This window comes from Aplidium turbinatum, chromosome 18 (genome assembly GCF_918807975.1).
Source record: "Aplidium turbinatum chromosome 18, kaAplTurb1.1, whole genome shotgun sequence".
Lineage (NCBI taxonomy): Eukaryota > Metazoa > Chordata > Ascidiacea > Aplousobranchia > Polyclinidae > Aplidium > Aplidium turbinatum.
In genome coordinates, this window is record NC_137489.1 from 7,464,573 (window position 1) to 7,482,588 (window position 18,016).

At 36.5% G+C, this 18,016-nt stretch overlaps 1 protein-coding gene across 3 annotated transcripts; it reads right to left on the bottom strand.

Moving 5' to 3' along the window:
- Positions 1-2,259: 2,259 nt before the first annotated feature.
- LOC145787813 (uncharacterized) lies at positions 2,260-17,725 on the bottom strand. 3 transcript variants are annotated; one of them, XM_082599647.1, is made up of 14 exons: positions 17,629-17,725; positions 14,207-14,254; positions 9,425-9,550; positions 8,999-9,211; positions 8,749-8,832; positions 8,241-8,350; positions 8,069-8,145; positions 7,663-7,862; positions 6,509-6,721; positions 5,726-5,906; positions 5,051-5,180; positions 4,378-4,567; positions 3,918-4,082; positions 2,260-3,401 (listed from the first exon to the last, which is right to left on the bottom strand). In XM_082599647.1, exons 2-14 carry the CDS (start codon positions 14,234-14,236, stop codon positions 3,219-3,221), a joined length of 1,902 nt encoding a protein of 633 aa, XP_082455773.1. In that variant the 5' UTR covers positions 14,237-14,254; positions 17,629-17,725; the 3' UTR covers positions 2,260-3,218. The 3 variants fall into 3 exon arrangements, with proteins under 3 accessions (XP_082455773.1, XP_082455771.1, XP_082455770.1); XM_082599645.1 differs by lacking the exons at positions 14,207-14,254; positions 17,629-17,725 and adding an exon at positions 11,363-11,438; XM_082599644.1 differs by lacking the exons at positions 14,207-14,254; positions 17,629-17,725 and adding an exon at positions 9,679-10,760.
- Positions 17,726-18,016: the final 291 nt, after the last annotated feature.

Consider the following 18,016-nt stretch of genomic DNA (forward strand, 5'->3'; position numbering starts at 1 on the left):
TCATTTCAGCTGAGTATAATCTTTTTAGACGACAAATAAAGAATTTTGTTCTAAACTGGTTGTTTGGTCATTAAAATGATTTAGATTCATGGCACCGCTATCAAAGCCAAAAATAAATAATACCGGGCCGAAAATAAGCTACTGTTGTAAGTGTTTCTTACTTTTATCTGAAGTTGCAAAACTAAACTACCAAGCAATTAAATGTAAAAACGGTTGGTTTGCTGTCTAGGTAACACCTCGACGGAAAACGTCATTCTAAATCCTATTCTGTAGTGCCATTGTGCAGTTTGATGTCTTCGGACGTTGAATCAATGTAAAAAAAGAACAGCTTTTCAAGCTTATGTTACTGGTGTATATAAACTTTCTGTGATGAACCACTATCAGAATAACCTTAGAGCGTTATGTTGCATGCGGGCTGCAAAAACTCAACCAGTTCAAATCTTTGCTCACTATTCATTGATTCCTGTGGCGTAGCCAAGGGGGGGGGGGTTGGGGGTTACAACCCCCCTCCCTTTGGCACGCTTGTGACGTCACGATATTGAGAATGATGCTTTTAATCTAAAAAAAAATTGCATTAAAAGAGCGAGTTTTGCCAATACCAAACATTCAAACATCTCAGCTAGGAATTAGCAACAAAAAACACAGTGACTTAGCTTTTTTTCCAAAAAATGCCGAAGAAAACATGATCTTATCCTTTTGCTATGCTACCGGACAACACCATTTTACAGGAATATTCGTACCCACATTTTTGTTGAAAATGCTCTCAGAATGCACCAAATTCAAAGTATTTTTTCAAAATTTTCTGGGGGAGGCCGCCCAGACCCCCCGCCGTTGGGTGGTTAAAACCTCCCTTTTCAAAATTGGCTACGCTACTGGATTTGGCTTCCACTTCTAAATCTGATGAGGTTAGTAAGTTACTGTAAGATACAACTTAGTTTATGTGTTGTGAGGTCGGTCCGAAGGTTTTTGTAGCTACACCCCACGTGATCTTAAAATCACGTCACCTGTCTTATAAAAAAATTATTCAAGAGCCTCTACAAGTATGCGAAACTACCAGGAATAACCTATCAATGGCTTTGTCAGTCCGAGGATAAACATTCAAAACCAACCAACACGGAACAGTGTATGGCTTAACACTTTTGTGCGGAAGACTATACTCTACGCCAGCAAGGCCTTGGCTTAAAATATACCAAATATCCAGTGTAGAGTAGCAGAGTGTATACAGGGCCGGATTTAGCTGATGGGGGGCCCGGGGCACTTTTAGATCGGGGGGGCCCCCGTGCAAAAAAAATTTTTGCGCCTACGGCGCGAAAAACCACCTCTACGTTTACAGTAGCATTAATCCAGCACTGCATAGCATTTGGTAGAAACTTCAAAGGCTCAAATAAAAAAAACAACAACACAAAAATCACATTTTTTCCACGTAGGGGGGCCTTTAAAAGTCGAGGGGCCCGGGGAACCCTCTGCCCCCCTAAATCCGGGCATGAGTGTATACAATGTATAGTAGAGTATATACAGTGTAGAGTAGTCTGCAGCGTAGTGAAAAAGCTGTGCTCAACCGTGTTGCTCGATCGACTGGGTCTTGCTAAAATTGATCTTACTTTGATGTAAAGAAGGTTCCGCTGCCCGCTGGTACGAACGTGTAGAAAGATCTAACAACGAACCCTAACAATGAACTCGAGATCAAGTGTGAAATCTGTAATGTGTGCAACTAACCAGTCATCTGGAGTGGGGCCTACGAGTGTAAACATGCCTGTAAAACCTGCATATTAAAAAAAACTCGATGACGATTTGACTTGACAGTCAACCTACTCACTAGCGTGCTCTTGTGGATTGGTTTCATGAGATTTTTGTAAAAATTGATGAGTTTTTGTCAGTTATCATAATATTTTGCCTTTTGAATAATGTTTTACAAAACTTCTTACTTCATACGTTCACTTCCCAACCCAGTCAACCTGAAATAAAGAATACGGCCTAGGAGCTGAAGTCTTGGTTCAGTTCATAAGAGGGAAAACAAATATTTCTCAATAAATCACAATATTTAATCGATAGATTGAGTTTAACGGACAACTCGAGTTTTAACGCCAAACTATTTCCAATTGTACATCAAGAATTATTTGATAATCAAATATTTCTGATTATCAAATATTTCTGAAAACTTCCTTGGTTTCATATTATCTGAATAGATCAAGAATTATTCTTCAACAATCGATCACAAACTCAATTTCAAATACCTGCCTTTCGATGAAGCAAACGAAATAAAGTTGAAAATCTTTTTTTAATCGAATACAAAACACGAATCAAAAAATCATACAAAAATGGCATTTTAACGTATTTGTTTCAGTGACGTTCATTGCTAAGTTCTGCGTCACATTTTGTCGCATACGTTTCACTGAATGCCACCAGCAACAAAGGCTCATCTGTGATATTATGGTCAACTGAGCCGTGTTGCTGTACAAATTCAACCACTGTTGCTAAAGTTAAAAAAAAACACAATTATTTGCCTCGCATTAAAGCACACACCAGACAGCAAAATCCGTCATTTTTACATTGATTCAACGTCTGCAGACGTTGAATCAATGTAAAAAATGACGGATTTTGTTATCTGGGACGACTACGATAAACATGTAACTCTTATCAACGATTTACCAACAACATACTTTATTATGCTACTTGCCAGTTGAGGGTTGTAACACAGATGAATTGTTAGGCTATATTGAGTAGTGACGAGACAAAGCTGTCATTATAAATTGGCTATAAATAAGCTGAGGCTTGGTGGTGGTGCTAAAATTAACTTTAGTCTGCATATAAAGTATACCTTGCAGCATAATATGTACGTCTTAAGCCTTTGTGGTTTTGCCATGTTCTTTTGTTGTTGCTGCATTCTATTTTAACAAGATCGTTTTTCTTCCATTCGGAAAAAAACAAATAAATAAAGTCTCAGACAGAAAAATCCGTCATTTTTCTGTCAGGGGTGCTGCTTATCTTCATATGAACATCGAGACATCACCATATTATTGCTAGCAACCGATAATTCTAATACCAAGGTAGTTCAAAAAGCAAACAGTGCCACTAATATCTGCCGATGAATACATAAGGCCTTTGTGATATGGCACTACGCGTACTACGGACCGTCCAATGTAGTTTAGCAACGTTGTATCAACGCAATATAACCGAACTGATTCTAAACGAGCAGCAAGAATATCCTGTCTTGGCTGTTACGACTTTTCAGTTTTGACTTTTGAAAAATTAACAGTCATGTTAGATTCGTCCTGGTCCATGGACTGTTGAGCGGACTGGCTCATTCGGGGGACGATGATGGCAATGCCCCCGGCCCGCTCCAGGCGGTAATGGTTGGGGTCGTACGACCGCCCCAGGTCGTCACGTAAAGATGAAAAAACCTGAAAGCATAATAAAAAGTAATGATGTGTTTTTGTACAACGTTACAAACATTGCAGATTCGGATTGCTCTCGGCATTTTACAAAGCAGACAGACCTAGAGTGTAAAAATGACGGATTTTGCTGTGGGGAGTCAGAGCTGCCAAATACATTATTATCTTAAACTTTTTTAAAAAGGAATTCTAGAAAAGGTTTTGTTAAGCATAATTTCGAAACAGTCGAAAGCCACAATTTTATGGAGAGTGATGTTTTTCGCACTAAATTAGACGCAAAAAATTTCTTAAACTATCTGGATTTATTACATACCAGTTGAAACTATTACAAAGTTAACAGAAAGTTATGCTTGACAGCCGACCCCGTTTTGTCGGACCGACCAGCTCATTGACTACTATTCTTGATTCAACGTCTGCAGACGTTGAACAAATGTAAAAATGACGGGTTTACTGTCCGGGAAATGACGTTAAGATTTTACCAGGGAGAGGCAATATCGTTGAACACAGCAAACCCAAAGCACCCACCTCCTGGTACAAGGTATTGTATCGTGCTTTCAAGTCTTCCTTCTGCGCATTTAGAAGACTCTGTTCGTCCATCAGTTGATGCTTCCGTGTCCGCAGTATGTCAACGCTTTCCTCCATGTCATTTATCGTCTCCATCTTACGCTTGCGACAGTTTTGTGCTGCAACCTGCAAAAAAGACGGATAATGATGCAATTTCAACTTTACTTTGAAACGATAGCATTCCAAGCTTGTGAAGCGTTGTAGTTTTGTATGATGGCGACGTTTAAACGATGTTGGTTATTCCCCAAATGAGATGCAATCTGGAATCACTGTCTTAAGACTTTGACTTACTTCTGTGACTCAAAAACAACGTTAATACACATAAAAATTATCCGCAAACGTGTAATAAGGGGAGAAAAGCACTACTCAATGTTGTTCTATTGGTATAATGCAGTATAAGGCAATGCAACAATGAAAATACCTTGTTTTTTCCGCGACGCCGAATGTCTTTGACCAACTCTTGTTGAGCAGAAGTGAGTGATGACCTCAGCAACATCTCGTTGTACTCCTCCACGGGGGAGGAGATGATCTCCTCCATGGAATAAGGAAGGTCAAGTTCGCGCGCTTTTCTTTTGTCACGTGATTCTCGCGGCTGATTAGGATCAGGCTTCCTATTGGACAGCAAGATCATAATCAGATACTACATAAGACATTTTTTTTCTCGGCCATCAAATCAGCGCATTTTTAAATTGATTCAACGTCTGCAGACGTTGAATTAATGTAAATAGGGCTTGACTTGCTAGTTGTGTTTCGTAAGACGATGACATGATTGCGAATAAGTTTACTTGAATGAAACAGCACTTCTTTTTCAAAAAACACGTTAAGGCAGAGAAAATCACATTAGCGACACTTAAAACCCTTTAAGCAGACTATAACTTAGCTTCGGTAACTGAAACTACCCATGCATAGTAGCATACAAGAGATTGAGCATTGAGTAAGGGTAAACTAATAAACAAATAGCTTCACGTATCCGGACAGCAAAATCCGCTAGTTTTACATTGATTTAAGGTCTGCAGACGTTGAATCAATGTAAAAACGACTGATTTTGCTGTCTGGAAATTGACAAACGGTGCCTTTTTGCATTCAAAACTCACTTTTTGTTCGTTTGCTTCCGCACCCCATCGGTTCCATTGTAGGTGTGGTTGTGGTTGATCGACTTCAATGTTCGCATGTCGACACTTCCACCATTGTTGTTCAACTGCTGCCCGCCGTTGGAGTACAATCCTAGAAGGTTATTCAAAGTGATGAAGCGCACTTTTCGTTCACACTAAAACAGTTTACACTCCTGCCTAAAGAGCGAGTTGTTTTTTTTGTTTTTTTTATGTATAATTGACGTGCTTCGGTGTTGAAGTGATCAAAAGCCACAAATTGTATGTGAAAGTTATCGTGGAGAAAAAAGCTGAAAAAATTACGACTTTAATTTAATTCTGCTGTGCTATAGCATTGAAAAAAGAATTTAAATCCCGACCAAACCCACAAAAAATCAAGAGCTCAAAAACATAGCGCAGTAAAGAAAAGAGGTGGCCTTCTGTTGTAATTGCTGTAAATAAATCCTTTCGACGATGGATTATGATGATGATGAAATCCAATAGATGCTTCTGTTAATGAGCTATGTGTTCCACAAGGAGAAAAGATTAAATGACTTAGCCCTGACTGATAAGAAGTAGCAGTGCGATGCAAATTATACAACTAAAACCTATTGACTCACTTAAATAGAAGAAGAGGTATTCAAGGTTATCATAATCATTGTAAAAGCACTTTTGTCTCACCTCTCGGACTAAGCTCCAAGGACACTCCGGAGTCCGAATCACTGAATTCGGAAATCGCATTGACATCCAGAGTGCTCCCAGCTGGATGGTGATTTTTGGAGGAGTTGGAAAGGGATGGAAATGAAGATGACGAAAGCGATGCGGGAGGTTGTAAGGCAGGAGGATTGAAGTAAGTCCCATTCTAGAAAAATAAATCTGAACTTAGACGACAGCAAGAGGTTCGTTTAAGAACCAAACATTCTCATTCAACCTGCATGTGGGTGAAAAACTAAGAGTTGCTTTCTAATTTTGAAAATATACCGTTCAACAAGAGGTAAACAGGGGGAGCAAAGTATGGTACGAAAAAAAGTGTTTTGAAACACAACGCAAATAACAAATGGCAAACAAAAATAGCATTAAAACACTGAACTAATACTGTAGTACACTTTGGCAGGACTTGTAGTACCAAAGTTAAGCCAATGAAAAATAAAAGTTAGTTTGATATTGTATCTTAGCTATGAAGGTAAACTGAGTATCAGCCTACAGAAATAACAAATAACGTAATAATTGACAGGTATCTGTTTCGTATCAGCAAAATATGAATTAAACCAGGCTGTCGCATGTCACAAGTGATCAATTTAAACGATAGGTGACTGATTCTTTTGAGCAACTCGCTTATCTGTAAAACAGTATCCAGAAACAAGCACAGGAAGACAGAAGTGATGACCTAATCGAATTTATTCAACAAAATAAACAAAAAACAGAATGTGGTACTCTGAGCAAGATAGAACCAGACAAATTTACCATATTGTTGAATGGGGACACTGTAGAGTTGAACGACGCAAGATGGGGTACATTTGAGGTACTTTCGACCGGTTTCAAGTTTAGGTCAAAGAACCCCTGTCCCGGTTCAGACAGTGACGACAACATGGAGCCATTGCTGTAAGTGGATGGTTGCCTGGCGTTCGTATCCACAAGGGTCAGGTTGCTCAAACCGCCGAAGCCATAATTAGATTCCTAGAAGAGAAAACAGTGCTTTAAAAATTTGACTTGTCAAGAGCTCCAATCGGAGACAAATTTTATCTATAAATGGGAATTACTGAAGTTACTGAAATTACTGAAGAATTGTTGGATATGCTAGAGATGAGAGAGACCATAGACCAACTGGCAAGGGCAAATGGAGTAAGATGGTATGAACATGTGATAAGGAGGGAGGAAGGAAGTTTTCTTAGAAAGGCACTAGATCTAAAGGTGGATGGGAAGAGGAAACGCGGTCGTCCAAGAAGAACGTGGAAACAACAAGTGAAGGATGAGTTTAAAAAAGTCGGACTGAAGGAGGAAGATGCAAGGGACAGGGTGAAATGGAGAAAAGGGATTAAAACAATTGCTGCGCGGAAACAATCGGCCACCCCCACTAGTGGGGAACAAACCGACGATGGATTATGATGATGGGGTCCAGTAAATTTACTGAAGAAAAAACAGACTGATTGTACATCATGATAAATGCTCACAATTTAGTTTAAAAGAACAAAATATGATGGGGTAATTTAACTTTAGATCTTTGGCGAGAGGTAAACTAGAAGATAAAATATGAGCACCTCCAATTAAATAAAATGTAATAGATACTTAAAAACTTGAACACAGGATGCTTTCCCAAACAGCAAATCAGCCGTTATTTCATTGATTCAATGTCTGCAGACGTTCAATCAACGTAAAAAACAGCTGATTTGCTGTCTGGGATTCACATCAAGAATCAAGATCAAACAAGCTTTAGATGACAAAATCAGCTAGAAAAATCCATCGATGTATAGAGATGTTATATTGACATAAAAATGAAGCATTTTATTAGCTGGGTAAACAATTTTCTTATTTTATGCTGATTACACAAATCAATTTGCTGGAAATTAGAAGCAAAATTAAACAACAACAAAAAGCAAAATTAAAGAAAAGTTAGCTACCTCTCGGTCAGGAGAAGTGGTGTTTGAAGCAAAGCCGGCATCCATTGGAAGTCTATATTCTGAACTTGGTGTGAAAGACATGGCATCAGTTGGTGGAGTGTTTAAAGAAGAGTTCAAATTAGTCGATGGAAACCCACCAGAGACATCATATGGTTGAGCTGCGGGTGGCATAACGATGGGTGAACCACCATATGTATCATCTAAAAAGCAAAAAGGTAATAAACCGCTGAGTTATACATGCGCCGTACTGATGAGAATTAGTTTTAACCCAAACCTATTGGTTGTAAAATAACATCAGTGCAATGTCTCTTCATCGAGATTTTTAGCCACTTTATCAGTTCTTTATTTTGTTTTCAAATATTTTCGTCATGCACCATTGCACCTAAATATGAAAACACAAATGTACCCAGATGATTTGGCTGAACAAAAAGATCCAGTGGTTGTTCATTTGTTGTAACGTTGGGTTGTAGACTGGATGACGGTCTAAGTGTAAAAAAGAAGTGTTAATGTCACTCACGCAAGTAAAGAGAGTACAATTCAGAAAACTATGCCACTAAAATAATGGTTGGCTAACCTACCTGAGATCTGTATCATTGTAATTTTGCAGCAACGGCTGGCTGTCTTCTGCTGTAAAGTTTAAGCCAGCAAGTTCTGATATATTTGCAATTTGTTGCCACAAATCGTTGTTCTGAAACATAAATCAAATGTTTTATTCTTACTACCTCTGCAAGCACTTTAACTTCCATAAAAAATACACTGCTGGAAATAGTTTAAATCTGCTCTACCAGATGGTTGGTAGCCTAATAGGAAGTATAACGAGGAAGAAATTATATGACATTAAAATACAAACATCTCATTGATTTCCGAGTCAGCCAGCTAAATGTATTGCATAATGCATAAAGACAGGAAGAATCAAAATGCCTTGTTCTTATAAACTACATGTAGATAATCACATAGTGAGTATTTCCATAAGGTATTTGTAAAATCGACAAAAGAGAAGCATTTCAAACAACAAATGAACAGTTAAGACTACTCGCATGATATCTAAAGTGGCAATCATTTGTCTTCTACAAAGTTGAGACTTACAATCTGTGTTGGCACGGCGGTTTCATTTTCATCAAGTAATGACGATAAATTTCTAATTGTGTTGGTTTGATTGTCCAGTGCAATCTGTGATACAAAACAAAATTGACGTATTGGAAAAAATAAGGACCATTCAAAACAGGAACCTGGGTACTTGAGTTCATGTTACATTGTTACATTACTTACATAACATGAAAAGACCAATGACAAATAATACTTTTTGAGTTTATTGGCAAAATATGACATAACAAACCTGATTTTGTAGATTCTGCGGTTGAATGTCATCGAGAGAGCTTTCAAGCAACTGGAAGCACTCTTCAATGCTTAAAGTGTTATTTGTGTCAGCTGGATTGACCACTGAGTGTGAGAGCAGTGATCCTGGAGTGTTAATACTAGTAGACAGTTGCGAAGCTGCAACCGGAATGTGCTCGCCTGTTTCACCATCAATTATGAAATCCATAACCTCCTAAAACAATAGGTTATGTTTACAGTTATATCAATCAAGATGCAGTATTGCTCTTAAGCTGTGGAAATATCGAATAATGTGGCAAAAACACCAGAATTGAGTGAAAATAAAATAGTATTATATCAAATAAATTCTACTGGTCCTCTTACAAAAAAGTACACCTGCACAGAACAGAAAACTTGCTGTTGATTATCGTAATACTGTATGTCATACCTGCGTATCATTTTCTTTTGAAATTTCATTCATATCATTCGATGATTTTGTAAGGTCATGTGCTTGTGGTAAAGTGTATCCAAGATCAACATCTTGCTGGTGCAACATGTGCATCAGGTCTGCATTCTGAAAAACAAAACAGAATTAACAAACAATCCAATGTAGTTTTGTTCAAAGGACAAGATGAAGTCAAATTGATTGCAAAAAGCAATGTAAAATATAAAGCAAACTAAAAACTGGTTAGAAAACTGCACCTCAAAAGAAATAAAATTGACGTTATTGTCTTGGTTTGGAAATAATAGCTGTTCTTCATGGCTTTCACTGTGTGGTGAATCACTGGTTGCTACCAACTTGACTTCTAAAGCTTCCAAAAGTTCAATTCCACTTTCTTCACTGATTTCAGATGTTGTTCTGAGACGAGCATCAGGGAGAGAATTCATTTCAATATCATCAAGACTTCCGATATCAATGTAATCCGGATTAGAACTATTATTTTCAGAGCTGTTTTTTCCTTGTTCTTTGGTAGCATTATACTCTGTGAGGTACTCTCGCCACCGAACATCATCAGCATTATTATATATTTCTTCACTATTTTGTGAATTAGATAAAAGTTCAGAAAAGTTACTGTGTTCATTGAGTGACATGGTGTCAAAAATGTCGAGTTGTGATGTATTTGAAGAATCAAAAATATTTCTTTCAATTTCAGTGTTGGAAGAAACTTGTGCTGTAGCATTGTTCCAAACACTAAGTTCTGTGGGTGCGCTTGCAACTTCATTCTCAGGGAATTGTAAAATCATAGCAGTGATATTTCGACCAGAAACGGTGTCATTGTTGGTTGTATTTTGAATATGTTGGATAACTCTAGGAATCCTGCTATGCGCATCATCCATAATTGTTTGATAATCATTGTGCAAACTGCTATAATCTAGAGCTGACAACTTTAGATTCAATAAATCATCTCCAAATTGATGAGGATGCAATGCAGAGGGAAGAATGCCAACAATAGGGCCACCGTGAGTTAGTAATTCTTCAAAAGAATTTTGAGAAGGTGAAAATACATTGTCTATGTCTATTTGGCGAAAGAATGCCAATAAAACTGCAATGTCTAAAAGATATAATGCTGGGTTTTTCTTCATTGCCCAGCGTCTCCCAACTTCCATTGTACCGGTAAATAGTATTGAAATGCAATTAAACTATAGAGCGATAATATCAATCAAATAAAGACAGGTAGCAGCCATGTTGCAAATGCTTAACTAAAAGGCAATTCAAAGCAAACAATTCATTGCTAGCAACAGAGATAATCGCTGAAATAGTAATCTGTGGTAAACACAAGTTTGTTAAACGTACAAGTTCCATACTTCATCAGGTCAATATTTTTTAGAAAATTTAACAAGCAATTTAGGTTATAACACAAAAACCTTTTCGCACTTTTCATATTAAAACTAAGGCCCTAAACCTTATAATTTCAAAATACTACAAGCAATTGACAACGCGAAGTATCTTGAAATAATAGTTGATAAACCTAACCTCACTCTAGGGTTAGGGTTATCAAATTTAGATTAGGGTTAGTCACACTTATTTTGTGGTGGCCCATTAAATTTCAATGATTAGTTCAAAAGGAAAATTTTTAAATGTTTGCGGAAACTCCGATCAGCGACATCAGCTTCGTTCTATTTTTTTTCTCAATCTTTTCAGATGACTACTTAAGTGTTTAGAGGATGAAATAGGTTGCGTCTATACTTGTGCACTATTACGGTACATTTCAAATGTTTGTGCAATAATCAAACTTTCTTTTTGAACCAAGCTTAGATGTGACTTAGGTGAAACTATTTAGGCTATTGTTTCATCATACGCTATGGTATGTTTATTGTTGATAGTAGTGACTTGCAACTTAAACCGTAAGGCCAACTGTTAATCAACACACAACAGAAAAATTACTTCCATTTCTTTGCTGATAATCTGCTTTCCCTTCAATGGCATCAAATGAATGGAAAAATTCTCTCTTGCAAAACACACCAACAATCGGAAACTTCTCCCTGTTTATCTTGGTGACAGGGGCTGCATCAGTGGTTTAAAAACTCTACAAGTATGCAAAACTGCCAGGATTAAGCTTTCAAAGAAGCTTTCCTGGTCCAAAAATTCAATCAATCAATCTGAATTGTTTCTAACATTAGGGTATCAAACTCTTGAATTTTAAAGATTTTTATTTGTCTTAGCTTTTTTACACAGAAATACATAATAAATTGTGAATAGCTAAATTTCATATGAAATTTCCCATATAAAGTGTTTCTTATATCGCCATTACTTCACTGACAAGTCACAATTCTGATTTTAAAAATTTGAACGAGGCTACACTAGACTATTCTTAACTGGATGTTATGTAAGTCTTATAACTTGTCTACAAATTTTCTTAATACAACAATAGTAGGCTTTTTACCAACAATAAATTATCACATCACTATTCCACTTTCACAATGCTTTATCATCCAACTCTTGCGCTAACTTGGACAATTTGAACAACTGATCCCAAGACCAAACACAAACAGAATGACAAGGAAAAATTGAAACCGCTCAACCATGCGATCACATGGCGAACAAAGAACGCTGACGTCAGACACGATCTTTCGAGAAGGACGCCAGTTTAATAGCTGACAGAAGCCATATGGCTTTCGCATAATTGCTCACATCTTCCAAAATGATACATTTAAATGATTCAACTGCGCAGACCAGATGGTAACGACAAGTGAGTGCACTATTTACCCCAAAACTTTTGGTTAAACGCCAATGGTGATAAATCAGGGTGTTTAAATAAAGGAATTGAATTTTGGCTATGTAAAACCTAGATGTCGTAAAATGTCAAGAAAGTTTTTTCTTTGCTTATAAAATAAATGCAAATTTTCTTGGAAAACTAAAGTGGAACAACTAACTCAATTTCTAGGCTACATACATGTCTCTTCACTGTTTCCACTCTTTTGCATACCGGTATGTGATTTGCAGTGTTCTGTAAGCTACATTGTCATAAAAAATGCTCATTGCTATTCCGTAAATGTCAAATAAGTTACTTGTCATAAACACAGGAGACTACCAACTATACTACTTACGACTACGACAATTAAAAACAAGTAGGCCAAAATTAAATGTCGGTTGGGCTTGCACTGCAACATAGGCTATCATGCAAAATACGATAACAAAATATTGGGGTATGATCCAGCCTCATGTCTGGTTGCTATAAAGACTTAGCTTTCAAATAAAGTGGACAGGAATCATATAAAGCAAATCTTCAGGTTTACTTTTTGGCATGCGCTTTATATATAACCTATGGGCTATGGATATTCATTTGACAAATTCGATTTTTTAAAAAGTCAAGAAGTTAGAAGCTATTTTTCGTAATTAAAATGCTCGGTAGACTAGCCTATTCAACAATCAATTTAAAAATCATAGGCATACATGTTGTATGTATATTATTCGTGAAGAGGACATTTTGTGATGTTGAAAACGTTCGATACTTAATTTGTTGCGTAGTTTTGTGTTTCTATATGTAATTAACTTGAAGATGTTAAACTTGATCACGTTACTCGGCTTCGTATGCCTATGGTTCAACCAGAGTTCAACAAGACAAACTCTCTACCGAAGCTCTATCAATTTAAGAATGCAGATGAACTTTGTACATAGCCCTATGCGCAAGTTCAATTTCATGAATATATGCATTGTCATGTCATTCTATTCTGTCGATTAATTCTCGTAAGGCAAATATTGACCGACTTTAGGTTATTAAACCAAAATTAATAATTTACTAAATCCAAACCAGTTTAAACCGGCAAACTTTGACTTATACAGGACTGTTTGGCATAGGCTAAATTTTCTGTCAGTTTATCTTCACATTATATTACACTTGTGGACACATGCAGGGGAGGAGGTTAGATAAGTAAACGTGAAAAGGGAGAAAATCTACTTTGCCATCAATGGTTGTTATTGTCCTTTCACCGAGGGACTTCTGTCAACACGTTTTTTATGAAAGTCTTATGATACCGGCCGGAAGAAAAATGTGCCAATCACAAATGGTAGAGTATGAGCAGGATGACCTACGTTTGTAGACAAAACAGGTCAATCTGTAAGCCTGTGATCGTTTTTGAGTAAATTTGACGTTGCCCGATAGAGAAGAGGTAGGGGTCGTAACCTTGTTCAAATATCACGCCATAAAAGGCTTGTTCATTTCTCATCTAGTCAAAATTATGAGACCTTGCAAACTTTAGAATTTTGTGGGTTTGATCAACATTACATGGTTGAAGTTTTTGAGAACATTATTGAAAATTTGACACATTATATAATAAAAATTCAAAAATGTCAGACCAATAGTAATCAATTGATTATCAACTTTCTATTATTGTAGGCTCCCTATTTATGAAAACTGACTCATATCAAAAATGGGACATTATCGTAAAGTAAACGTTTTGTTGCAGCATTAGAAAAAATGACCTCTTGAATTTAAATTCCAACCAAAGATTGCAAATTTGCGTTCTTTGGTCTACGTTGCATTATTCAGCTATACGGGACCAAACAAAAAGTTAGAAAGTGTTTAAAAAAAAAATGTTTCTTGCACCATGGAAACACCGAGAATGCAAGAACCCCCTGTGCTCCAACCCTACATCAGAGACGGCATATACTACAAAGAAAAATTTTCAAGTTTCGCACATTGAAATCTATGAAAATTCTATTATTGTTTCTTAATATTTGTTTTGTAGTAGCCTACTAAGCTACACGACACTGATATTTTTAACTCACCTGTACATTGATGAGATAATCCGTTGCCATTTTCAAAGCTAGTTGCTTCTGAAATGCAAGAACTGAGGATTAACAAATAACATAGAACAGCAGTTCACAAACTGACCCTTATGAAAATGATTTGTTGATTGGACATTTCCTTGCTGCAATTTGACTGACAAATAGTTCAAGAACACGTTAAAAAGTTACATTGCTGCAAATGTGCAGTGTGGCTACTTTTACAGTGGCCATAGGTGGGCGGAAAGAAAAAAACAATAACTTTTTGTCGTTTCTCAGCCTCGTAGTAGAAGATTGAGGTCAAAATTTGATGAAAAAACAAAAAACGTTATTCTTCGTGTCCATTTTCGGACATATCCTTTATTGTCGTGCCCACACAAGTGCTCTAGATTCTAGAAAGATGCCAAAACGACAGTGACTTGGACTAAACACTTCGCCCCTCGAGAACAAAGCATTTCTGCTCATTCTGTGGCTACGTAGTCTTCATTAGAGCATAAATTTTGTGTATTTGTCTCCAAAAGTAAATCTTAAATCACCTTAAGTAACTTTATCTTGAAGAAGTCTAATATTCTAAGCCCAATCTATCAATACAATTTCAGTATTTTAGCGATTGCAAATTTTCTTTGTTTGTAATCTGAAGTTAATTTTACAATAAAAAAAGACTTTCTACTATCTGACAACGTTTATTCAACCTTTATTCAAGTGATAAAAGAACTAAATCATTATTAACAGTTAATCGCATTGTTGAACATCACCTACAGTGCTATAAAGCTCCATGATCAAGTCCAGCCAACGACAACTGGTCATATAGTTCTTGATATATTAGACTTGGTTAGTGCAATGTTTTCTTTGTTGCTGCCGTTGTTTTTAGAATATTCACTCAAAGACTGTGGCAAATACAAATAACATAAAAATTTAACCTTTTTATAACAACCTAATTGCAAAGCGATGTTTTCATAATGATTTATTTTTATATGATGAATCAAAATTTATTGCCGAACGATATGGTGGCATAGGAAATGGTAGCAAGAAACACGTTGGGGAGGCAGACTTCAAAAGAATTACAAAATGTGCCCAAGAAAAATCGTGCCGCCAACCGGAAATGAGTTGTTTGTGTTTTAAGTTGTCTTTCTGCAATTTGTTGGGAGTCAGAAATAGGGATCATCAGAACTAAAAATTGAGTTTATGACTCTCAAATCAAAAATTAAAAGTGTCACTTCTCGTACGTAAAAGTGCTGATTCATTGATTTTTGTCATACCAGAAATAAAACTGCAGATAAACAAAAGCATTCTAAACTAAAAGTGCTTTCATTAAAGTAACGACGACAGATCAATTTAATTTCAAAAGCTTAAAATTGCCTGCTATCAACTGTTGCTAAAAAATGGCACAACTTTATGAAATTTAAGGTACTTTCATCAAAATGTGATGAGGAACTACATTTCAAAACATATTCGTTAATTCGCCGACTGATTACGCAAAAAATTTCACACAAGCCGACATATAATCACTTTGAAGTTTTACATGTAGCAGAAAATAGCTTAGAACTCCCCAGACAGAAAAACATGCTTAAAAAAGTGTATTTTAGTCACAATGACAGAGTCCACGTAAACCGCCGAAAATTGCATCATGGTGAGAAATACTGTACAAAACTTTTTCCCGAACTAGTCCAAAAAAATTGACAACTTCTTCAACATCACTGGTTTAATTAATGTTATATTATGTTGAAATCGAGGGAATTGAAATTAGTTCATTTTGGGTTAATGGGCCTCAAGGCAGCAAAACACCCGTTTGTTGAAACAAGTAAAAATCAAAAATACCTACTTCAATTTATTTATAGCAGACTTTATGTGACAGGAATGTTTGCGGTTGGTGATATAACAGTCGCAGAGTAAATCCCAAGACTCCTAAACATGGCCGACTTTTTCATGAAGAGATTTTTTTATAAACTTTTTGTCAACAATCGAAAGAAAAAAACTTCCAGTAGTAAACAAAAATGCTGCACGAAAAAAAATCATACGTGGACGATTTAAATGAAATAATAACAAGTTTACTTTAGTTTTTTACCGATATATTTCATAAATTTTTTTAGCAACGTGGGGCCCTCTCGTTTAGGGGCCCCGGTGCAATGCACCAGCCGTTGTTGCGGCCATGCGCGTAATAAACGTGATGGAAAATCACAATGTAATTTTTTTAGCTGATGTCATTTGCTGACCTAGACGAACTATGCTGATGACTTGCAGATTAATACGTTTATGCGCAACTGTGTTTTACAACTTCCACCATGACTCAGCAAAAGCGAGTAAAAGCTTGAATTAGAATCGGACTGTTTCCCAGACAGCAAAACTCGTGATTTTTACATGGATTCAATGTCTGTAGACGTTGAATCCATGTAAAGCTGACGGATTTTACTGTTAGGGTTCATGTTTCATTCATCTACCTTGTTGGCCTCTTGGCACAAAGAAAAAGCAATCACGAAGTCCCGGTTCATCGTTTTCACCCAACAAAACAACATGAAGCGAAACCGGCGTCAGCGCCCTTGTCAAAACGTAAAGCAATATTGTACCGACGCTGCCGGAACAGTATTGGAGAAAAGAACTTCGAAAAGTCTTGTGATCGCTTTGTCAAAGATGTCACTCAGACAATGCAACGCATCAATCATCTATGTATGAGCAGATAAAGGGGTGATTGTGCTGGTCGAGCAAACATTTCACGTGCCTTGAGAGCCGGTTTTGAATGATAAGATATTGGGAGAAAATTGGACGACAATTGAACAGGAAACTCATGTACATGTGTTTGTCACACCTTTTCATAAAGCATAAATCCGTTGTTAAGAATGCATTACGCATCAATTGCGACTGAATGTTCTATCAATGGTGAATTGAACTAAACATCCTACTATTGGTGAAACAGGCTGCCAAGAGTACGTTATGGTACTTTTTATCCTTTGTAATCTACTTAGACTACATTCTTAAGTAAAATGTATGGAGAAGCAAAACGATTCATATTTTGAATTTTTGAGATTGTTTTTGTTATTTTTGTGTGTTAAACTTCCACCGGTGGCAAACAAGCTGTAAATAGAATAAAGAAGTTATTTAAAATAGTCGTCAAAAATAGTCTCACGTTAAACAGCCTGGAATAGAATTTTCACTAACTCGTTTTTCTTAATTGTGATTTTCTTTATAAGTTACATCATATATATTCAGCCTACTACTAACTTACTACTCTCTAAAACCTCTACAGTCTGTTTCACCCTGGAAGGGGGATCATCAGAAGGTCATTGTTCAAATAGAATATAAGCTATATAAGTTGTTGAGAAGTTACATAATGAAAAACTAAGAACTCTACATTCAATGACATTGAACAGACATTGAAGTACTGTAGGTTTACTCTTGTTCTAAAAATACTGCATATGAATACTACTCACTTGCAATGGGTAATTTGTGTTTTGCGTGTAGTTTCTGTGACCGTTGTTATGCTGTCTTTGAGTATTCAGTTATTCTTTTTACCCAACAAATTAGTACGTCACTTACTTTTTTCTGCAATTATCCCAAAAATGTACCAGCAAAATGTGACATATCTAAGATCGATTTAGTATTTTTAATAAAGTGATTAAAAAACTAGTGTTTCATGCCGTGGGCTACTGCACAAGCATTGATAGGCTATATTTCAAAATTTCTTGTTTAAATAATTCATGTCATTTAAGGAATTTATTTAGCCTACATTGGTATAGGCTAAAATTTAATGCCAGGGGCTACTATAGGTTTTGATTTCAAAAGTTTTATGTTTAAACCGTGGCGGTTTAAACTCAAAGT